General features: G+C 53.3%; 1 protein-coding gene across 1 annotated transcript in view; it reads right to left on the bottom strand.

Annotated features, from left to right (window-relative positions):
* Positions 1 to 1,364: 1,364 nt before the first annotated feature.
* Positions 1,365 to 21,202, bottom strand: part of LOC122201192 (guanylate cyclase D-like) — a 100,852-nt gene continuing 81,014 nt past the window's right edge. Inside the window, exons 12-19 of the mRNA XM_042907123.1 lie at positions 18,272 to 18,420; positions 15,103 to 15,266; positions 14,485 to 14,677; positions 7,995 to 8,169; positions 6,872 to 6,970; positions 5,941 to 6,035; positions 5,536 to 5,621; positions 1,365 to 1,710 (exon numbers count right to left, since the gene is read on the bottom strand). Of these exons, the coding sequence (XP_042763057.1) occupies positions 1,602 to 1,710; positions 5,536 to 5,621; positions 5,941 to 6,035; positions 6,872 to 6,970; positions 7,995 to 8,169; positions 14,485 to 14,677; positions 15,103 to 15,266; positions 18,272 to 18,420 (1,070 nt within the window). The 3' untranslated portion in view covers positions 1,365 to 1,601. The remainder of the gene's footprint in view (positions 1,711 to 5,535; positions 5,622 to 5,940; positions 6,036 to 6,871; positions 6,971 to 7,994; positions 8,170 to 14,484; positions 14,678 to 15,102; positions 15,267 to 18,271; positions 18,421 to 21,202) is intronic.

Raw genomic sequence — 21,202 nt, 5'->3', positions numbered from 1 at the left:
TCTGGTCTCCTGGGTCTGCCCTGCACACCGGGCCTCCACGGACCCACACGTGTGCTCATGGAAACTGTGTTCGCAAAGCCTCAGACCCGGAGGGACCTCGCGGTCACCTAAAGATGGGAGAAAATTCATAGGCTGAACGTGAGCCACAGAGTTCAGTAGGGGACCCAGGGCCGAGCTTCTGTCCCGCCACCAACACGGCTGCGTGCAGGTGCAGACGCGGTCGTGCACAAAGCCGTGGGCTTGTCCCACAGCTGGTGTGTGCAGGTCCTCCTTCCTGCACACCGCTGCACCCTCGTTTGGCTGAACGCACTGTCCCCAGGAGCTCAGGGTGACTGGCCAGGTTCTGCATTTCAGGAAGCTGAGGTGTAAAAAGGTTAGGCCCAAAGCCATGTAGGTCAGGAGTTCAGGAGTGGCATCTCCCAAAGCTGAGTCTAGCACTTTCCACACAGCAGCTAATGGCCCCATTCGCACCTCATCCGTGGGCCTCTCACATCTCCTCTCTTGCTCCTGTGTGTGCATGGGAGTGCGCGCGCGTGCGCCAGCATACACACACACACACACACACACACACACACACAGGCAGCCTCTGTAAGCACAGCCCCCACCAGAGTATTTTTCCAATGACCCCCAGTTCCGTGTAGTGCCAGCTCTGCCTCCCGAGGGGTCTTTTGAAGAAGGACAAGTTTGTTTAGGGCTGAACCTGCTCCCTGGCCCCTGGCCCTCTCCCCTCAGTCAGGGAAATGAATTCCACCTGCGCCAGTCCGCCTGCTCTGAAATCAGCCTCAGGGGTTTGGTGAGCAACTCTTTGATGTTAGAAGCCGCTTTAATGAGTTGGTTGTGGGTTTGTTTGCTTTTTTTCCTGTAAGACAGAAGTCTCATTTTCCTAAGAACTAAGGAATTATCACTCCGCTCCCCTTCTTTCCCCTGAGATTCTGGGAGCCCAAGACCTAGACTCCCAACGCAGTGCTCTCAGATACCCAAAGGGTTAGGCAGGCTAGGGCAGGAGAGGAAGGGAAGGGGGCGGCATACTTACAGTGTTTGCTGTGGTCGAGCCCTGTCTTGGGAACAAGTCTTACGTGGGCCTCGTCGACACCCATTTTAGGGATGACAAAAGTCTCCGTCCTCGGAGACGACAGACCACCCGGCTGAGTTTGGGGCCCTCCTCTGCCTGGCTCCAGCTCTTGGTCCCCGTCTTTCCCTGTGGCAGCTGTGCCACTTGGGGCACATGACCTCCTCCCTCTGGGCCCAGGCACTTGGGCTATACAGTGGGAACAGTGTTCTCCATGTGAGGAATAATAAGCCCTATGATAACAAGATCTCAGAGTCCCAACGATTTGTCAAGAACAAAGCACGGCGTGAAAGGGAGGGAATAATTCTATTTTTATTGTTTTTGTATCAAGAGGCAAGTTTGCCCATAGGATTCATAGTGGAATGCATCAGTTAATATCGCTCTAGGGCACTTCTTAACGAGCACTCTGTTGGCTTTCAGGTTGCTGGGCAAGAGCATTCTCTGCGGGGATTGGAGTAGAAGGAGGGTTTGGGGGTACGTAGGCACAAGAGTTTCTGGGCTGGGACAGGCCCCTGCCCCCCTGTTTTCCTCCTCAGGGCCCAGCGAAGGCCTGACCCGAGCTCCTGGGCCTGGCCATACCCTGGCGCGCTTTGGCAAAGGCCACCTTGATTTCTTGGTTTATGAGGTCCTGCCAGGGATCCCTAGGGGGAAAGAAGAAACAAGAAGAATAAAACTACCATCCAGAACAACAGTGGTGGGCGTTGAGAGCCCCCAGCTGCTTACGGGGAGCCGCTTCTGCTTCTGCGCCTTCCCCTGATCCCGGCAGCAGCCCTGCCACGGGCGTACCCCGGTCCAGGCTCAGGGAGGTGAAGAGTTGTAGAGACTCATTTGCATGTGGGGCTCCGTGTCCAGCCTCCCAGGAGATTGGGAGCCAGCCCCAGGTCTGTCCCCTGCTCCAGATGTGAGCTTGGGAAGCCAGAATGCCAAGGGCCGAGGGGCTCTGTGGATCTTGAGGTACGAGGCAAATCTGGGTTAGGGACACTGGGCCCCCACCTTGCACACTCTTTCGTTTTCTCATTTGCTTCCCATACGTGCCTGGAGAACGGTAGGTTAGGGTTATGACCTTTGCATGGAGAAGAGAACAAGGCTCTCAGTGACAGCCAGGGCCTCACATCAACCTGGCAGGGGACACTTTTGAGCCTGTAGAGGGAAGAGAAGCGACCATTCTGTGGAGCGTCTCTGTGACACGTGACAGGAGGCACTTCCGTGGGCACTGCTGCTGTGGCCATACCAACACATGGAAGGGGGCTTTGTCCCCTTCCCCTCATCTTCACTGGCTCCCAAATACACGAAGGTAAAAGGTATCCCAAACACCCCCAAATACACGAAGGTAAATGACTTCTGTAGATACGGCAAATACAGAGAGTAAGGATAAAAGCATCTTTAGAAAACTTGGCTTTAAAAAAAAAATCAAGTTACAGTATATCGCTGAAGTAAGAATTTGGAAACTGCCTTTCCCCCTTTTTTAAAGTTATTTATGTATTTATTTTTAGAGAGACAGAGAGAAGGAGAGAATCCCGTGTCTGTATATCTGTTGGTCTGTCTGTGATCTCATCTCCAGCCACGCAGAGGGGCACGTAGTGGCATTTCCATGTGTGAATGTACCGGAGGCCCACGACAGGTGTGTGCCCACTTATGTGCGTGGGCCCCATGTGTCCGCGTGCTGGGTCTGATTCGGGGGGCCTAGGTGGGTGCCGATTCTCCCCTGCCTGCCCGAAGGCCTCGGAGGCTCCCAAGTCAGGTGGAGTTCACGGGGACTAATCTCAGCTCTCTTCCCTCCCTGAGCCAAGAAGATGAAAACGTTTCTGGCGCTTTCTAAAGTTTCCATCAAGGAGTGGGAAAGTCATCAGCTGAGCGAGCTCAGCATGACAGATGTTGGCCAGACCTGCCATTCCACTCCCAGGATGGGGTGGGCCAGGGCCCAGATGGAAGCCGGCGGGAGCTTGAGAGCTCACCTTCCCGGGGTCCCGGAACTGGGAGACCCGTGGGTGCATCAGACGGCCAGATCTCTTGGGGCTTGTGTAAGCAGGGGAACATTCCATAAATGAATCGAAAAAACAAGAGTCAGGAAGCAGCAAGTGCTATGGGGAGGCAGTGCCGGGAGATGGGAAGGAGGTGACAGCAGGGCTTTCTTCAGCATGTGTGATCAGAGCCGCCTCGTGAAGGAGCGGCATCAGAGCTGAGGCCTGCAGGATGGGAAGGGACCACGCCAGGGCATTTTGTTACAGGGGATAGCAAGAGCAAAGGCCCTGAGGTTAGAGAGCAGCTTAGTGTGTTTTGCGGCAATGGCAAGGAGGCCCTGAAGAGCAGGTAGTGTGCCGTGGAAGGTGGCCAGGGAGCCAAGGCCAGGGGCAGGGGCAGGCCCAAAGGAGTGGGCCTCCAGGGTAGCATGAAAGAGTTCGGGCCTGAGCCTCAGAGCAGTAGAAAGACCTAGAGGGTCTGTTCAGTAAACAGGGGGCTTTCCTATTGATCATGTTGGTGTTCGTCTTAAGAGCTCCTTCTGGCTGCCAGGTGGGGGGCGGAGGGGCACAGCGGATGGGGGGCGGCCCCTGCCCGGGCCAGGAGAAAGGTGCCAAAGCCAAGCCCCCAGGTGGAGCTGTGATGGAGGCAGGGCTGCTGGGAAGCGTCCTCCACCTTTCTGACTGAGGATGGAGAGGCCACCCACCACGAGAGAGCCCTGGAGGAGGGCCAGGCTGCCAGGTGAAGCTCCAGAAGGATCTTGCTGAGGGACAGCAAGAGTTGTACAACCCAGAGCTCGGAGGGGAGGCGGGGCCAAGGCCCATGATGGATGTCATCAGCATCTGGATGGGAAGGGAACCCCTGCATTTCAGAGTCCGGGGCTGGCCAGCTGGCGGGGAGCCTGCGAAGGGTCAGTTGGAGAGGAAGGAGCACAGCTGGGGAGCCAGGGAGGCCTGGGACATATTTCCGGGAAGAGGGAAATATTTCTGGCAAAGGGGAAATGCTGTCGAGCAGTCAAGTTGAGAACTAAAACTGCCCACGGATCTAGTGACATGGATGGAGGTCACTGGTGACCACAGAGTCTTCTGGGCGCGTGGGAGTGGAAGTCAGACCGCGGGGGCTGGGCAGGGAGTGGTGGGTGAGGAAGTGAAGTCAGCGTCAGCAGATGGGCCTTCTGAGAAGTACCGCTCCCCACGGGGGCGGGAGTGGGGGGCACCTGGAAGGCTGTGAGGCAGAGGAGGCTTGCTCTTTGAGGGGCAAGAGAGGTGGGCTGGAGCAGGGGACCCTCATGGACGAGAAAAGGCCACAAAGGGCCACGGCTGTCCTCCTGGGGATGGGTGAGCCAGGGAGCTATGGCACATGGGAAGGCCCCAGGCCATACCGTGTTCCTGTCCCCACACTGCTGCCCCAGGACACTGTCTGCACAGAAACTGGGCTGCATGGAGACGTTTATGTGAGCATAAGCTGGTTCTGCACCCAGGAGCTGGGGTGTCCTTGGAAAAAGGGTGCACCTGTGTGTCCTGTACGCTGGCCAGTACCCCAGTGTGTGCCTACCCACCCCCTCCCCTGTCCTACAATGCTGGACCCCGCTCTGTGTATGTCCCGCGCATTTCTTGTCTTTGAGAGATGGAAGGGGGGCAGCCTTGGGTGGGGGGCCATCCTGGAGGAGGTGAGAGGAGCCAGTTGGAAGTTCTGGTGATGGAAAACCCTGGGCAGGAAGCTCCAACATGCTGGTGCTGCTTAATGGGGCTCAGCTTCCACACCTGTGGTCCCCAGGACCTTTCCAGTTCTAGGAAACTGTCATTTTCAGCCACCGGTAACACCCGTGCGCCCTGCCCTCGGCCCCCTGTGGACCCTTCTACTGCTTGAATGGAAGGGAGTGAGAAGAGCACATTGCAGTGGGGCCCTATTGCTTTCCTTGCCACCCCACTCCCATTGCCCTCTGGGAAGGACGCAGGGTCATGGAGGACAGGGGACAAAGGGAAGGGCCAAACTGCCAGGCAGGCACAAGCTCTCTGAGGATCTTACTCACTTGGCCCCTAAAGTGTGAGTGTCCTTTCATCTATAGATTCCTCATCTGCAGAAACAGTCCGAATTGACATCAAACGCCCAGTAACTCTTTACCAAGGCTCCAAATGGGGAGACGGTCACGCGCCCAGCACCGAGGGAAAGGCCGACCTAACCATCGCACGCCCGCATGTTGCGATCCCGATGCCGTCACTGCAAATGTGTGTTTATAAAGGGCCCTGAACCATATGGACAGCACAGACCAGAATGAGAAATTATCCAGGCACCATGACCTCATCCACAACAAACGCATCAGCAACAGGCTAGCAGCAGCAGTCTCTCGGGACCGGAAAGAGGTAACTATTTAATCGTGAAAGAATTCTGTATTTTCCAAGTTTTCCGCGTTGGGCAGGTAATAATACTCTTATGATCAGAAAAATAACAAATATCAAATTTCAAACAAAAGATGCTGAGCTCTGCGGGCAATTCCTCTTACTCACCCAGGTTTGATGTTCAGCGGTGTGGGGAGGGGCCTGGGGAAGCCTGCCTTCCCCACCAGCCAGTAGGTCTCCTCTTTGCCCTTCCCCTGGAGGAGAGAGGAAAAGGGACTGAGCACGCCTCAGGCAGGGAGTGAGGCCGGAGGAAAGGGCGCAGATCCAGACAGCTCTGGAGAAGCGACTTCTCCATCCCGGCCCTTCTTCTTATGAGGAGTCAAAGAGGGAGTGGCTCCCGGGAAGAAATATATTTTTTTTTAGAATTTGGGGAGTGATTAAGACACGTAAAGGCGATCGACTCCATCCTTGACTCCAGGCAGGCATTTTCTTCTCTATCAGATGAGTGAGAATCTGTCCCCTGCCCCCAAACACTGGATTTTCCATCAATGCCAGGAAAGAGAGTCCCCTCACCTTTAGCTCAGTCTGGCCTCTGATGTCAACTGTGTAGCCTTCATCCAGGCTGAGCAGCGTCTGGACCGTGCTTCTGTTGACATGAATCCTGTATGCTAGCCAGAAAGGTAGTAATCTAGTCACCACCAGGTGGCAGCATACCTAGTGTTTCGTACTATCAAGACCCTTAACAGCCCCCAGTTCCAGCCAGTAATACACCCAGTTCTGATTCATACGGCACCCTTCACCTAACCTTCCTGTCCCTCTGGTAGACCAGAGGCCTCACTAGGGGCCTCAAGGAAAAGCGGATTCCGTAGATTGAGTGTTAAGAGGGACTCACGACGAAGTCAGAATGTCTAGGAATGTGATTTTTAGTGATAGGGAAGTCAATGAAGACGGAGTCAGAGGGACAAGCAGTCACTTTCTTTCAAGAGCAGGACTCCCCGGTAGGGCCACTGCATCTAGTCACGCAGGACGTGTCGAAACGACGTTAGGGAGCAGACAACTCATGCAGCCAGAAGCACATGTCCCAGGACTTCAGATTTGACAGCTGCTCTAACCAAGCCATCAGTGTGGCCTCTGATGCCAGCAAGGGCCTAAAATGACATTGAAAAATCGAGAGGGGTCTCCTCATTGTAAAGGTGCAGAAACCCAGGCCTAGAGGAAGAGTATTTTCAAGGACAAGCCGGTGGCAGAAGGGGCTAGGACCCAGGTTTCCTGCCTCCCAAGTCATTGTTTCCTCTCGGCTAATTCTCTCACGAGATCATCCCAAAAGCCCCATGGAAAGTTACAAGAACCAGCGACCTACGCGATCTCCTTACAGTTGTTTCATTGACAACTAAGGTACACTGCCACCAGGTGGTGATTTGGTTACTAAGCACTCTTTCAAACAGCCAGGCTGCAGGGGTCACTGAGAGTCCTTACCCACGCAAGATAGAAATGTAACACTCACGCAGTCCTGTGGACTCCATCCGGGATGCGGTGTTCACAGTATCACCAAAGAGGCAGTACCGAGGCATGGTGAGACCAACGACCCCTGCCACACAGGGCCCTGAAACTCAAATGTGTCCGGTGAGCGCCAGGAGGTCCTGGACCCAAGGGAAGTTCCCATGACAGTTTGCCCTTGCCCACCCCCTCTGCTGTCAACACATCCTGGGCTCCAGCTGGGGGGTGAAGATGAAGCTATATGGAGTCTCCAGTTATACCCAGAGAAGAGAGGATATTGGTGGCAGTCTCTGTGCCAGGGGTGGGGGTGGGCACACAGATAAATCAGAGCCAGCGTTTGCTCTTGGGGAACTCCCAGCCTGGTGGGGGAGACGTGTAAACTGTGATCGATGTTGTCAAATGGAGGCACCAGAGCTGTGCTGGCCCCAGAAGGGAGTCTGACCCAGCCCAGAGGACTTCCTGGAGGAGGCAGTGCATGAGCTATGTCTTGAAGGATGAGAGAATGAGTGGGCAGGGCATGGCAGGTGCCAAGGCACAGAGGCAGAGAGCCCACAGGTCTGAGGGAAGCGGCAAGCAGCTGAGTCTGGATAGGACGGCAAGTAGGAAGTTGTGGGAGATGATGTTGGAGGGAATAACAAGGGCCTGGGAGGCTGGGGAGGGGGTGGGGAGGGGGGTGCGGGGACAGGAATTTGGACTTTATCCTGCAGGTGAAACCATGGAGGTAGGAAGGGGTGGGGACCTGAGAAAGATGCCCCAAGGTCTCTCCTAGACCCATCCCAGCAAACATTTAGTTGTTTGCAGAACCACAGAAGGTCTCTGTCCTGCCTCTCCTATCAGACTATCAGCTCCTCAATATAAACTCAAAATAGCTTTGACAGATGCTGAGACAAAATGTGTGTGTGTGTGTGTGTGTGTGTGTGTGTATGAAACCGAACATCACAGATTCTTTAACTTATAACATCTTAGAACCTTCAAATAATAGAAGAAAAAAAGGAATGTAAAATTTTCTATCCTAGAGTTTTAGGATCTCAGAATTCTAGAAGCACACCATTGGGGTTGCCCCAGCCAATGCCCCCAGAATGATTGGGAGGTTGACGTGGCCCGTCGCCCCCACAGCCCCCAGTTTGTACCTGAGTGCAGACCAGCCCGGATGTAAATGGGTACATCGGGCGCGTGCCTCATCCGGAAGCCTCTCACAGAGCTGAGGATGTCCAGGGCCATGTTGGCAATCTCGGCCGCATGCCGGCTCCCGTTGCGCCGGGGCAGCCCTGAGGCCACCATGTAGGCATCCCCGATGGTCTCCACCTAGAAGTCACAGCCTTCATGCTCCAGTGCAAGAACACGCCCTCCTTGGACCGTCCCAGCTCACACAAGGCCCTTCTGGGGAGCCCTGACCCACCCCTCAAGTCTCTGGCCCACAGCGTCGTCTCTACCAGGCCTCCCGTCCCAGGTGCCTCTGGCAACACTTAGATCTGCACGCTTCACATCGCCTTGGTCTGAATTGCAGTTGACCGTGGCTATCTGGGCTTCTCTGGCCCCGGGCCATGAGCCCGTTGGCATCGGACCTGGGCGCCCCGTCTGCACAAGGCCACAGCAGCAGATCAGGACTTCATCTGGAGAGGAATACATGTATATTCGATGCATATACACCCCAGGGGGTTGGAAAATAAGTATACCTAGTATGCCTTCCAAGGTGTACTAGGAAAAAAATGTAGGTGTTGGAATCCTACAGATGCGGGTTCAATCCCTGGCTCTGCCATTTACCTTGGGCAGACCACTTCACTTGTGTGAGCCTGTTTCCTCTTAGGTGGAATGCATATGAAAGATAAAGTGTTGAAAGCACTAGGCTCCGGGTACCAGAGGGGAGGTGGGCAGGGGGATGGGTGAAACAGGTGACGGGGATGAAGGAGGGCACTTGTGATGAGCACCGGGTGATGTATGAAGTGCCGAATCACTAACTTCTACACCCAGAACTGATATTTCACTGCATGTTACCCCAAAAAAATTTTTAAAAAGAACTAGGCTCATCATAGATGCTCAGTGGATGGAAACTTCCATCACCATCGCCATCATCAGCATCCTTTTCCTTGGCTGATGGTTGTGGGGATGAAAGAATCCCACAGTCTCAGAAGGGCTTTGAAGGCCACCCACCTGCCTCTTCAGTGGCTGGCCTGGCCTGCTTACACCTCTTGATACGAAGGCCCCCCCCCCCCCCCCCGCTTCTAGAGGTGGCTGCTTTTTCTTCTAGGCAACTCTGACTTTCAAAAGTTGAGTGGAATAGAAACCTGCCTTTCACCCGCTGCTCTCAGCTCTAGCTCCTGAACTCTAGCCACAAAGCGTTCCCAGGCACCTTCTTTCTTCCGAAGGCCCTGTTCCAGCTACTGGGGATACAGATGTGCGCCGTGGCCCTCCTCCCTGCCACAGGTCAGGCCAGCCAAGGTGAAGATGGTGACTCTACCCTCCAAGTCTTCCCCTCTCCAGGATGAAGAGCCCAGCTCCTGCACTGCCTCTCCCAAAGCCAGCAAATGCTGGCACCTCCCGGACCTGGGGAGCAGGTCCTGGCCGGCTCTCAACATCTGCTCTCCCTTGGCACCTGGTGTGCAAATAATCATAATCATAATCATAATCATAATCAATACTTCCCCTGACCATAGGGAGCACTGCAACTCAATAAATCTCTTACACAACATTTGCTGTAGACTGTGCCTTACTCCCCATATTCCCCAAACCTCTCCCTCATCCTCCCAGGCGATCTCTACCCCACCGCCAGGAAGTGATCTGCCCTAATCATGCCACATTCTGTTTGGATACTTAAATTTGCTCCCTGTGGCCTGGCAGTCAGGGACTCCTGTGATCTGCAGAATTTCCTGACGAAGTGCTAACGGTCACTCCTTGTTCCCCATGCGTCCACCAATGGGAACATTTCTGCTGTCCGCAGAGACACTCAGGGCTTGCTCGATGGCCTGGTCCCCCTGCCCGAAATGCTCTCTCTCAGTCCCTGTTTGTTGAGATCCAAGCCCTCCATCAGCCCAGCTCACACTTCGTGGAGTCCCTAAAATCTTCCTGGTCACCAGATGTTTCCCTCCTCTGGGCCGTGAGCCCCGTCTGCCTCCCCATCACCTGCGGTTGTCCACCCTGCACTTGGGGGCTGGCAGTGAACGTGGCAGGGGTCGGGCACATGGCTACGCCCCACTGTGTACATTTTCACAAAGGAGAAAGACCTCCCACCCCATGCGCCAGGAGGGAAAAATATGAGCGAGCCCTGGCTTTCCCTCTGCCCACCCACCTCTTCCCACAGGAGGAAGAACCCATTATCTGATTGGCAAGATTGAAAGGACGAAGCGCTTACATACTGGTATAGCAGTTATCACATGCCAGACGTCGTTCCAAGTCCTTTACAAACATCAATTCGTTAGACCTTCACAAGAACTCTGTGAGGTAGGCACCATTACCGTTGCCATTCTGCAGGTGGACATCGGGCCGGAGGATTGAGCCACTTGCCCATGTCACACAGTGCAGATGTGACCTTGATCAGTCCAGCCCCAGAGCCCGTAGACTGTGCTGCCTCTTGATACGCATGGCTTGCGCCCCTTCTCTCTCTCTTTTGGGGACAGTGCCTGCTGTGTGGGGTTTTCCTCAGCGACTGCCCTGTGCAGTCAGCACCTGTGCGTAGGTCAGTCTGGCCTCCCAGAGGCAGCCCCGGAGAACTACAGCTCGCTGGCCTGACTTTGAGTCAGCGGCCGAGCATACAGCTGAAATTCAGGGACGGTACATGTGCTTTGGAGACCCAGCGTTGCCTCAGTCGGGCGACCCCAGGTCCGGACTGGGGAGGAGAAGCACATGGTAGTGTCTCTAAGCTGTTAGACTGCCCTCCACCTGCCTGTAGTGTCATTAATAATCACCCCTACAAATCCAGTGACAGCAAGATGACCAGGCACAGGCCCCACTCTCTAGGAGCTCAGACCCATGAAGATGATCACTCAGAGACTCCTATCATAGTCGGCACTCAGCTGCACGCAAGGGTATACGCAGGCGTGGCCCTTCTGTGGATGGGAGAACACAGCCAGAGAAGCGAGGGCAAACATTTCCATACTGGCAAAACACAGATGTGAACTCCAACTCCGCCACTGACTAGCCGTGTGACCTTGGGCTAGTCACTTACCCCTCTGAACCTGTGTTGCATCTGAAGGAATAATGGTCTGTTCCTCTGAGGGCCATTGCGAGGGTTGAATGAAATACCCTGTGATAGTCCCTTGGCTGGGCGAGTCCTCTGTAGATGCCTCACTAATGCTGGGGCCCACCCCCAGACCTCTGCCCCATCTGTGCTTTCAGGGCAAGGCCTCAGCATCTGCTCGTGGTGGTGGTCGTCATGGCATTGGTGAACGAATGATCCGTAGCCCTTCCTCTCACGCTGCTCGCTCTGTAAAACGATCCTAAGCCATAATAGGCAATTTCACCTCTTTTTACAAATGGGTGCTTGGAACTCGGAGAGGTAAAGTGATTTGCCCAGGGTCGCTTGGCAGTATGGCTAAGGCCGGTCTCTCCCGCTGGGGCTGAGGGGCTAGGGTAAGTCCCCTCCACCCCTGTAGCCCACACGGACTCTGCTGGAACTATGTGCATAAAGTGCTCATTCAGTGCGTGCTGGGAGGGAATCACAAACCCCTGCAGAACCAGGAAATGATTGCCTGGCTGCCTCCCAATCCAGACTGGATTAAAGAGCAGTAACCAGATCCTGCTGGGGACGAAGGGGAAACCGAGGCGGATGGCGTGAGTGATGAGAGACGCGCTCACACATCGTCAGGAACAGGCCGCCTGTTTCCCCACATCTGGAGGGGTGTGCGGGCCTTGTTTTATTCCATTTCATCCTGCCAGAAAGATGCAGACCTCTTGGCCAGAGTTCAGAGCAGATCAGAAAGTATGATTCAGAGCGGGGAGGGGCACATGTGTGAGAAAAGATTAACAGGAGAGGAAAAGGCAAGGCCAGGGGTGACTCAGGGCACATCAAAGCTGCGGGGTTCAGCAAGATGAGATGAGGAATCTTTTCCTGGGGCCCACAGGGCCAGGGCGGCTCTGGAAGCAAGAGGGAAACTCAGCCAGCATGAGAGACAACATCTCAGAACCAGGAGCTGAGGCAGGAGTATAGGCTCCAGAATGGGGAGCAAGAGGGAAGCTGTGTCCTTGGCATGTCGGTGGCTCAGGTCTCTGAGGCTCAGTGTGCGGCAGGGTGGTATAGTGGACAGAGCCAGGCCGTGGCGGGAGACATTGTGGGTTCTAGTCCTGGCTCTGCCACCTACGGGCTGGGTGACCTTGGGCAAGTCACTTTCCCCTCTGGGCCTCAGTGAGCTCTTCACTCAGTCAATATGTATTTCCAGACAACCTACCATGTGTTGGACTTTGCCAGGCACTGGGGACAGAGGGGTTTAGGTTAGAACCATATGGTGTGGCTGTGCTTTCCAGGGGGAGTTATGAGAGCACCACACAGGAGCTCCTAACCATGTCTGGGAGGGGAAGGAGGCTAACTTGAGGCCAGAAGGATGAGTAGGAGGGGGCCAGGTGACATGGAGGGAGACCAGTGTCCCTAGAGGAGGCAACCGCATGTGCAAAGGCCTAGTAGCCCCGTCAGCAAAGCATGTGTGAGGAATACGAGGTCTGCAGAGATGCAGCGGCCAGAGATACAGGTAAAGAGGTAGGTGGGGCCAGCTTCTGGAGGGTCTTGTGGGCCACTATGAACCTTTGGTTTAACCTGAGGATGTTCATCTCTTAGGGATGGTGAGCCCCAGAGAAGGGAGGTCTTGGGATCAGAATGCCCAAGTTCAAATCTCAGCTTCACATGCCACTGGAAATATGTAATTAGATAAGCCCATTAATCACCTGTTTCCTCATATATACAGTAGGGGTACCATTACCTACCTTACAGACTGCAATGATGATTAAGTGAATTAGTACATATAAAGCACTTAGACTACTGTCCAGTATACAGTAAGTGAATTAGTACATATAAAGCACTTAGACTACTGTCCAGTATACAGTAAGCACTCAATAAGTACTGGCAATTATTATTGTTGGGATACTGTACATAATGCTATCAGCAGACTGCCTGGCACCTCAAAGAGGTGCCTCTGTCCAGGCATCCTGTCCACTCTGGCTTCTGCCACAGGGCCTGGCCTTCCCCTGTCCCTGCCTCCCTGGAGGGCTATGGCTGGAAGGGGACTGGTGGTTCACAAAAGGAGGTTAAGGCCAGTGGAGTCTGAGTGTGGAAGTTTCTGGGGAGCTCCCCCTCCCCACCTCCTCCACTGTGTCTGAAGTGACCCAAGACCTCTAGCAACTGGACCAGAACAAGGGGCAGGACTAGGGTGGGGTCCCCACAGCAGGTACAGAGGTACAATTTGCTTACACAGCACTTTTTCAAGGGGGTTAGGAACTACCCATCATCTGCCAACCCCCAAGGTTGAGGTCACCATTCCTCATGTTTTATACATAAGGAAACAGAAGTCCAGAGAGGGAAACCATTTGCCCAAAGCTACACAGAAGCTGGTGGCCAAGCTGGGACTGAAACCCAAGGTCGAGAGATGCACAGGGACTAGATCGTGGAAGGTCTTGACAGCTCTGCCCCTGCTCCCCTCTCCAGTGTCCCTCAGCCGCCACCCACTCCACCACCAGCCCACTTCACGTCCAGCCATTACAACCCGTTCAGCACTCTTCATACTCACCAGGCCCATCCCCTCAAGGCTCAGGCTTTGGCACATTATTCCCCCATGGCTTGCCTGGAAGAACCACACCCAGACTGGACAGCGCTAGGAAGATAGCACCTCCTCCAGGAAGACTTTCTTGCTTTTTACTCCACACGTCTAACCCTAGCTGGATTGGGGGACCTCTCAGCCTCCTTTGCCTGCCCTGACCATCGCTTTTACTGTGGGCTGTCTTCATCTTTTATCTATAGCAGTGAGCTCTCCCTGAGGACAGGCACAGGAGATGACTCATCTGTTGGCCCTTGCCCAGCACGGGTGGAGTTAATTTCCCCACCTCTTGAATCTGGGTTGGCCCCTTTCTAAGTAAACTTTAATGCCCAACATGGGGCTCAAACTCAAGAGCCCAAGAACAAGAGTTGCATGCTCTTCCGACTGAGCCAGCCAGGCACCCATGGGTTGGCTTTTTGACTTGCTTTGACCAATAGAATATGTCAGAAATAGCCATGTGCCCAATCCCAGCTTAGACCTCAAGAGGCTTCTGTCTTCTTTCCCAGAACCCTGCCATACCATGTGAATGATACCAGCCAACCTACTTGGGGTTAACAGACCATGTGGGCCACAGCTGTCCCAGTCAAGGTTCCAGACACATGAGACGTCCCAGCCAAGATCGGCAGAACTTCCTAGCTCCCTTGCAACTGACCACAGATGCATGAGTGGTCCAGCTGAGTCCAGAGAACTTTTCAATTTCCCTATAGGTTTGTGAGCAATAATAAATGCTTATCATTTTACATTACTGGGTTTTGGTGTTATTTGTTACACGGCAATAGCTAACTGATAAAGCCACACAGGTAAATGACTAGAAGTGAATGTATGACACAAACACAGCAGTGCAGGAAGGAGAGCTGGAATGCCAGCCTTCTGGTGTTCTCACCTTATACACATCATGGCTGCCCAGAACAGCATCAAACAGTGTGTAGAGGTCGTTGAGCAAGCCTACCACCTCAATGGGCTCGCTCAGGGCTGAGATGATGGTGAAACCCACAATGTCACTGAAGTATATGGTAACCTGGTCAAAGTACTCTGGCTCCACAGTTGCCCCCATTTTCAGAGCTCCAGCCACAGACCTGAAGAATGAGAAGGACCAGAGTCACAAGGTAGGAGGACCCCCTTCCCATAGTTTGGAGGGAGGGATTTCGGGGGGAAAATTCTTGGGTTAAGCACTGGGGAATCTGGATCAGGCCTGCTTGTATCCTGGCTGCCCTCCAGCACATACCTGTCCCTCTCTGGACATCACTTCCTCTGAAGTCAGATGGGGGACACTGTGCCCTCTCCTTGCCCCCGAGGAAGTGAGGTAGCAGAGTTAATAGAAGGGCCCAACATAGTGCCTAACACAAATAGGGGTTCTGTGAAAATATGTTAGATAAATAAACAATGACTAAATTAAATGAATTCATGGAACCCAGACTTACTAAGCACCTACTATGTCCCAGGTCCCATGCTCAGAGCCACAGAGGCTAGAGACATAATCAAGTCCTAAGGGGCCACTCACGGAGGGAGCATCTGAGAGAGTAGCCTCTCTGTCTTCTGCCTCTCCAGCTCCAGTTCCTCAGTCCGCTCCTGGATCAGGTCCTCCAGGTTCTGGGAATACTTCTCCAGCATCCACAGCATAGAGTCAGCAACACTGGTCTTCTTGCCTTGATTGAGGCTTTTGAACTGAAAATGGAACAAAAGTCCCAATTCATCCATGAAGGTCAGCACACTTGCTCTTAGGTTGGCAATCTGGGCCACGAGAATGAAGCAGACATAGTCCCTGCCTGGAGGAGCTTCACTGGTGAGGAGCAGATATGTAATAGACAAGGGACGGCAGCTGGAGGGAAGCACAGGGGAAGCACAGACAGATGGAAGGAAAAGTGAGTTAGTTCTATATGAGGCGGGCCGGCAGGGAGAGGACTTTACAAAAGAGCCAGCTCATGGCCAGCATAGCATTACCATTATCAAACACTAACCCTACTGCTCTGGTTCTTACAACAACACTGTGGAGTGGACATTTGTTGTTCTTCTCAAAGGTGGATGGATGGATGGACAGATGGACAGATGGATGGATGGATAGATGGATGGATGAATGGATAGATGGATACATAGATGATAGACAATAGATGGATGGATGGATGGATGGATGATAGATAGATAGACAGACAGACAGATGGGTGGATATGATGGATAGAAGGATGAATGGGTGGGTGAATAGACAGGTAGATAGAAAAGATACATGTAGATTAGTTATGTATATAATCATTTCTACCTCTATTTCTCTCCTTGTTCAAAAAAATGTTTTACAAAATAAGATAATAAATACGTAAGGCCACTGGGACCAAAGGAGGGAAAATGCCTGCTATTTTGGTCTAGCAAAATGCATGTTAGAATTTGGTCACAATTTTGAATATAAGCTTCCTAGCAACAAAGCAAAGAGGGAAATATAGATTATATGATCCAGAGTCCATGAGACAGCGGAGCATTAAATTGGTTGCTCCAAAGAAACAAAACTGCTGGCTGCTGAGCAGAGAGAAATGCCTGTCTTAGGTCTTCATATGAGGACATTCATATGTGGTCATAAATCACATCTTCAATGAGAAACTTACAGGAAATACGGCAGTGCGTTCCCTAAGGAGATTTACTAGAACCTTCCCCAGTCTGGTTTGTACCTTCCCAAAGTGCAGTCAGTGGGAGAAGCAAATTAATGATGGTCAAAGTGAAGGAATCCAACCCTGTCTAAACCCAGAAGCTTAGTGTGTGGGCATGTGCGTGTGTGTAGGTGCGCATATCCAACCTCCATGAATACCACTTAGCTCAACCCAACATCTGTAAGGTGGGGAGTGGCTGCAGCCCCTCACGTGCACCTATTTTATAAGCAGAGGCGCAAGCTTAAAGGGCAGTCGAGGTGGGCATGACAGCTCCTGACCCTGAGGCACCAAGAACCTAATGCTGACCAGAAGCTCACCTCTGCAAGGAAGGCCCTCGTTATACAAATGAGAAAACAAAGGATCTGAGAGGTGAGATAACTTGCCAAGGACTTCATAATGGTGGAACTGAGTTTCAAACTGAGATCTTTCACGTATTAATTTTATCATTGGCCAACCCACTGAATTAGTTTAAAAACTGGAATGCGCTTTCCATTGTTTCCCCCGGTTGCCCAGGAACGCAATCATAGGATCTGCAAATAGCAATTAATTTCTTCTTCCTTTCCAGTATTCATTTTCCTGTCTAATTGCATTAGCCGATACTCCCAGAACAATGTTAAATGAACATAAACCCAAGCCTTTTGATTTCCAGGTCCATGTTCTTTCCCTAATGCCTCACTCACTCTCTCTTTCTCAGAGAACCACCTTTTTTCTTAACTTAGTTATCTCACCTGATGGTCACTCAAGTGTGGGGAGTCAGACCACAGTTAGTCTTGCCAGGCAACTTTTAAGGAGGTTGAAGCTCAGCAGAGCAATCAACGTGCCCAAGGTCAAGGAGGTAAACTGCAATGTACATGTGAATGAAGGCATTCTGGCCTTTAGCCTCCCCACGGCGTGGTCCAGTCCCTGCCTTTGTGCCGAATGAATCACATGCCCATCTCTGCTTTCTCCACCCCAGAGCCTTGGGCGGGATCTTTCCCCACAGTCACCCATCGCTGGCCATGGCAATCTCTGATCCCTGGATGGATTCCAGGCTTGTGTTTTAAGAATTGCTGGTCCTAGCTCTGCAACCCACCCCCACGGTGGCCACTGAGAGCTCATTTACTCTAGATCCAGATTTCTCATTTGTGCAATGGCGACGCCACGCCTGATACCTGAGCTGAGGTGAGGAAAGGAGGTGGGAAGTCAGGGGATGTGGAAAGGATTCTCAGGGGACACCTGTGTGCTCCTTTTGTGTGTCTTCCTCGCTCCCGCTCCCTCATCACCTGTCTGGACGCCCCTCTTGCTCGCTGAGCCTCTCCTTGGCAACGTTTGCTGTGGCTGGGAGTAGAGGGCAGAAAGGGAGGCACAAAGATGTCACCTCAGGCTTGATGGGTTAGTCTTGTGGGAGCCATTAGCCAGCTCAGTCAGGCCCACACTCTCCACCACCACCCTGCAAACTCGTACAGACTTGCCTCACCCCTCCTGTTATAGATCCCAAGGCAGGCCTGGGGGTGGGGGTGCACCCGAGCTCCTCACTAATTCCACTCACGGACAAGAGGAAACAGCATTGATTGTCTCCACAGCCACAAACGACCTCTTTGCTCTGGGGCCAGGAGGCCGAGATTTCCAGCACCAGCTCTGCAGACAGACAAACCTGAGTTTGGATTCCAGCTGCACCTTTCACTCCCTCAGTTACCTTGGGCGAGTGCCTCACCAATCTGTGCCTCAGTTTCTCTCCCGTAAAGCCAAGATAATAACAGTGCTTTTTGGGAGGGCTAGCCTAAGGATTAAATGAAGTAAGCACAACATAGCATGGGCCTCGGCACTTAGGAAGGCACTCAACACACATCCCCGGATCCCAGGGATCTGAGAAAGTTTTCCTCAAAGGGTGGACCTCGGCCATCCCCCCTTCTCCCCCGCAGGAGTGATGGTGCTGGCCTGTTGCCCCTTTGCTACATAAGGTTTCTAGGCCCCATAGGTAGTATCTGGCTGTCACTGAGCAAAGTGAAGTGAACCGATCTGCTAGGTCTTGGGAGCACTGGCCTGGGGTGCACTGACCTGGGTGTAGATCTGGTCTAGACTGGGTCTGTCCTCTGGAGCCTCCTCCCAGCACTGCTCCATCAGCTGGATACACTCGGGCGGCCCATGGTCAGGGGACACCAGGGGCCGGCACAGGGGAGGGGGCGACACCACCTTCCTGATGATTTCTGCAATAAACACCATGTGGACGATACGTCAGACGGGCCCAGGAGGACTCGTGGCAAGGGGTTGGCCTGGGGTCCTGAGAAGGAGGGCAGGGTAGGCCCGTGAGGGTGTAGGGATCAGGTCCTGAGGGTACTTCTTGCCTCCCCTGGGCATGCTGGCCAGTGGACCCAGGATTGCCCAGGGTGTGGCCTGGGAAGGGGTCTCACGCTAGGAGCCGAAAAGTGGGTTTTGACTTCTGGATCTGCCCCCCCCCCCAACCTCTCTAGGAGATGGTGGACAAGACAGTGACCTTTCTGAGCCTCAGTCTTCCCATCTGTGAAATGAGCTTAATAAACTGCCTTCTTGAGAGGAGTGCAGAGGGAAGAGATGATAGATGTTAGGCACCTGGCCCCTAGAAAGCACCCCCCCCCCCCAACCCACAAACCCAGCTGCTGCCACTTGCCAGCGATGCCCCACCCATGCGCTTGAAACCTTGACGCTGTGGCTCTTGCCTCCAGTCCTGCCACCTGGAGACTTTCCGGTGCCAACTCCCCATGTGGGAAACAAGATTGTATGCTTTCATTATCATCATCATTATCATTATTTTCCCAAGACAGCCCCTGCCATGATCTTCCTGTCCCCACTCCCTGTGATAAAGACCATCAGACTAAGTCGAGGTCCGATAGATCGGCGTTCTAGTTCTGGCTCTTGCTATTTGCCATCACTCTGTGCCTCAGCCTCCTCATCGGACAACTGGCCGGGAAAAGCTCCCCCTCAGGAAGCTGTTGGGGGCACTGGGGGAGCTGAGAGATTCACAAGGGCATTGGGAGGAAGTGGGGCTCAGATTTTCAGCGGATCAGGAGGGGACTTCTATATCACCCTCTTACGGTATCACCTCTCTGAGCCTCAGTTTCCTCCCATATAACAAGTACAGTTATAAATAGTACAGACCTCCTAGGGCTACAGGTTACTCCCTCAGGAGGGCTGGGATCCTCCTCTCTTGACCGAGGAGGTGGGGGCCCTTGGTGCCACCGAGGAGAAGTTTCCTTCTGGATTTCAGTTCCCTCCACATTCTTTGTCGGCCCCCTTGTTGGGGGGTAGTGCATGAGTCCCTGTCTAATTTTACATATAGGGAAACTGAGGCTCCTGGGAGTGAAGGAGTTCACCCACAGCTGCAGGGCTGGTAAAAAGCAAACTGTAGAACTGAGCCCGATCTCCTCCAGGCCTACATGATTTTCTTTGCCCAGAGGCTTCCAGCCTGCAGGCATCAGACCCTGAGGGCCTCTGAGTAAAGGACCTGGAAAGCTGTGTGTGCTTACAAAGGAGGGTATGCAGATGGAATCAATAACACATCACACACACACACACACACACACACACACACGTACGACTCTTTTTCAAAAGTATTCAGATGGGGTTGTGATGAATAAAATACAAATCCATTTCAAAGCGTTGCTGACTTCAGAGCCGATTCTGTCTTTGGGGATTGTCTCAGTCAGCGGATATTAAAAATCACATAGCATGTGAGGCTCCAAACGTTTTTGACATTAAAACGGAGTCCTCGTATGTGAATGTGCTGAAAACGGCTGTCCCAGGCCAGGCCAGCCGCGGTCTCACGTTCCCTCCCCCTGCCCGGCCCGCTGTCCACACCCAACGCATCACGGTGACGGACTGGCCGTGTCAGCGGTTGAGGGAGGAGGCCACATACCCAGGTCTATGCGAGTATGCTCCATGGATGACTCCAGGAGATTTTAGGGCAAGGACACTGAGCTTGTCCAAGTCCCAGACCCACTGCTTCCCCACCGAGAAGCCCCTTCCCCTCTCCGGGCCTCACTCAGCTATCTCTAACGAGTGCACCTACCGCCTCCCAGGGTTGTCCAGTGGAATAAAGCATGTGACAGAGAGAGCTCTGGAAGCTGCAATTCCACCCCTCACCCCCACTGCACACACACACACACACACACACACACACACACACACACACAGGATCTTGAAAAGATGTTACTTCTAAGATCAAGGAGAGTTTGCGTCCAAGTTGGGAATTCAGGAGAGAATGTGGGATCCCCCATCAGCACCTCCGTAAAACCGCCCAGGCAAATACTTGAGTGCCCACCATGTGTCAGGCACTTGGTCTAAAGAAGTTCACTGACTCCTCACAACCACTCTAGGAGGCAGGCAACATAGTCCCCATTTTACAGACAAGGAAACTGAGGCTCGGAGCCTGAAAGGGATTTACTCAAAGTTATGAAGTGAATTGGCGTGGAGCTGGGCTTAGGTTGGTGTCCCCCAGTACCTGGGCTCTTAGTGTTTTACTCCCCGAGACCAGGGACAGCGTGCCCTGGGACGTAGCAGGCCCTGGACTTACAGCCTGATCCAATGGCGGCCATCAGGTTCCAGGCCTGATCCCTGCACCTAAAGCCTCATGGAGCCCAGGCCTGAGGGCCATACACTTATGGACCCCATCTGGCTGGTCTTTCCTCACCCAGCGGGTAGATGTGGGGGGTCGGGCCACTGAGGATGTTGAACAAATGGCCTGACAAAGATCCCCCTCCTTCCCACTCCTCCACCTCATAAATTTGGAGCTTGGAATGCTCATTACTCACTGAGCAGTGCTTTAGTGGAGAAAGGAAGCAAGCCAGGCCTCCCATGAGTTAATGATTTTCCTTTAGGGGTGGGACGGAGTAGTGGGTTCAGCTCCATCACTGCTCTGGACTGTGGGCTGAGATGCCGGGGTGTCTGTGAGGACAGGTCCCTGGGACTGGACACAGACAGGAGGGGGACAGCTAGAAGAACAGCCCAGGGTCT

The sequence above is a fragment of the Panthera leo genome, chromosome D1 (genome assembly GCF_018350215.1).
Source record: "Panthera leo isolate Ple1 chromosome D1, P.leo_Ple1_pat1.1, whole genome shotgun sequence".
Classification (NCBI taxonomy): Eukaryota; Metazoa; Chordata; class Mammalia; order Carnivora; family Felidae; genus Panthera; species Panthera leo.
The sequence above is the reverse complement of the archived record's forward strand: the minus strand, read 5'-3'. Positions and strand labels throughout refer to the sequence as shown.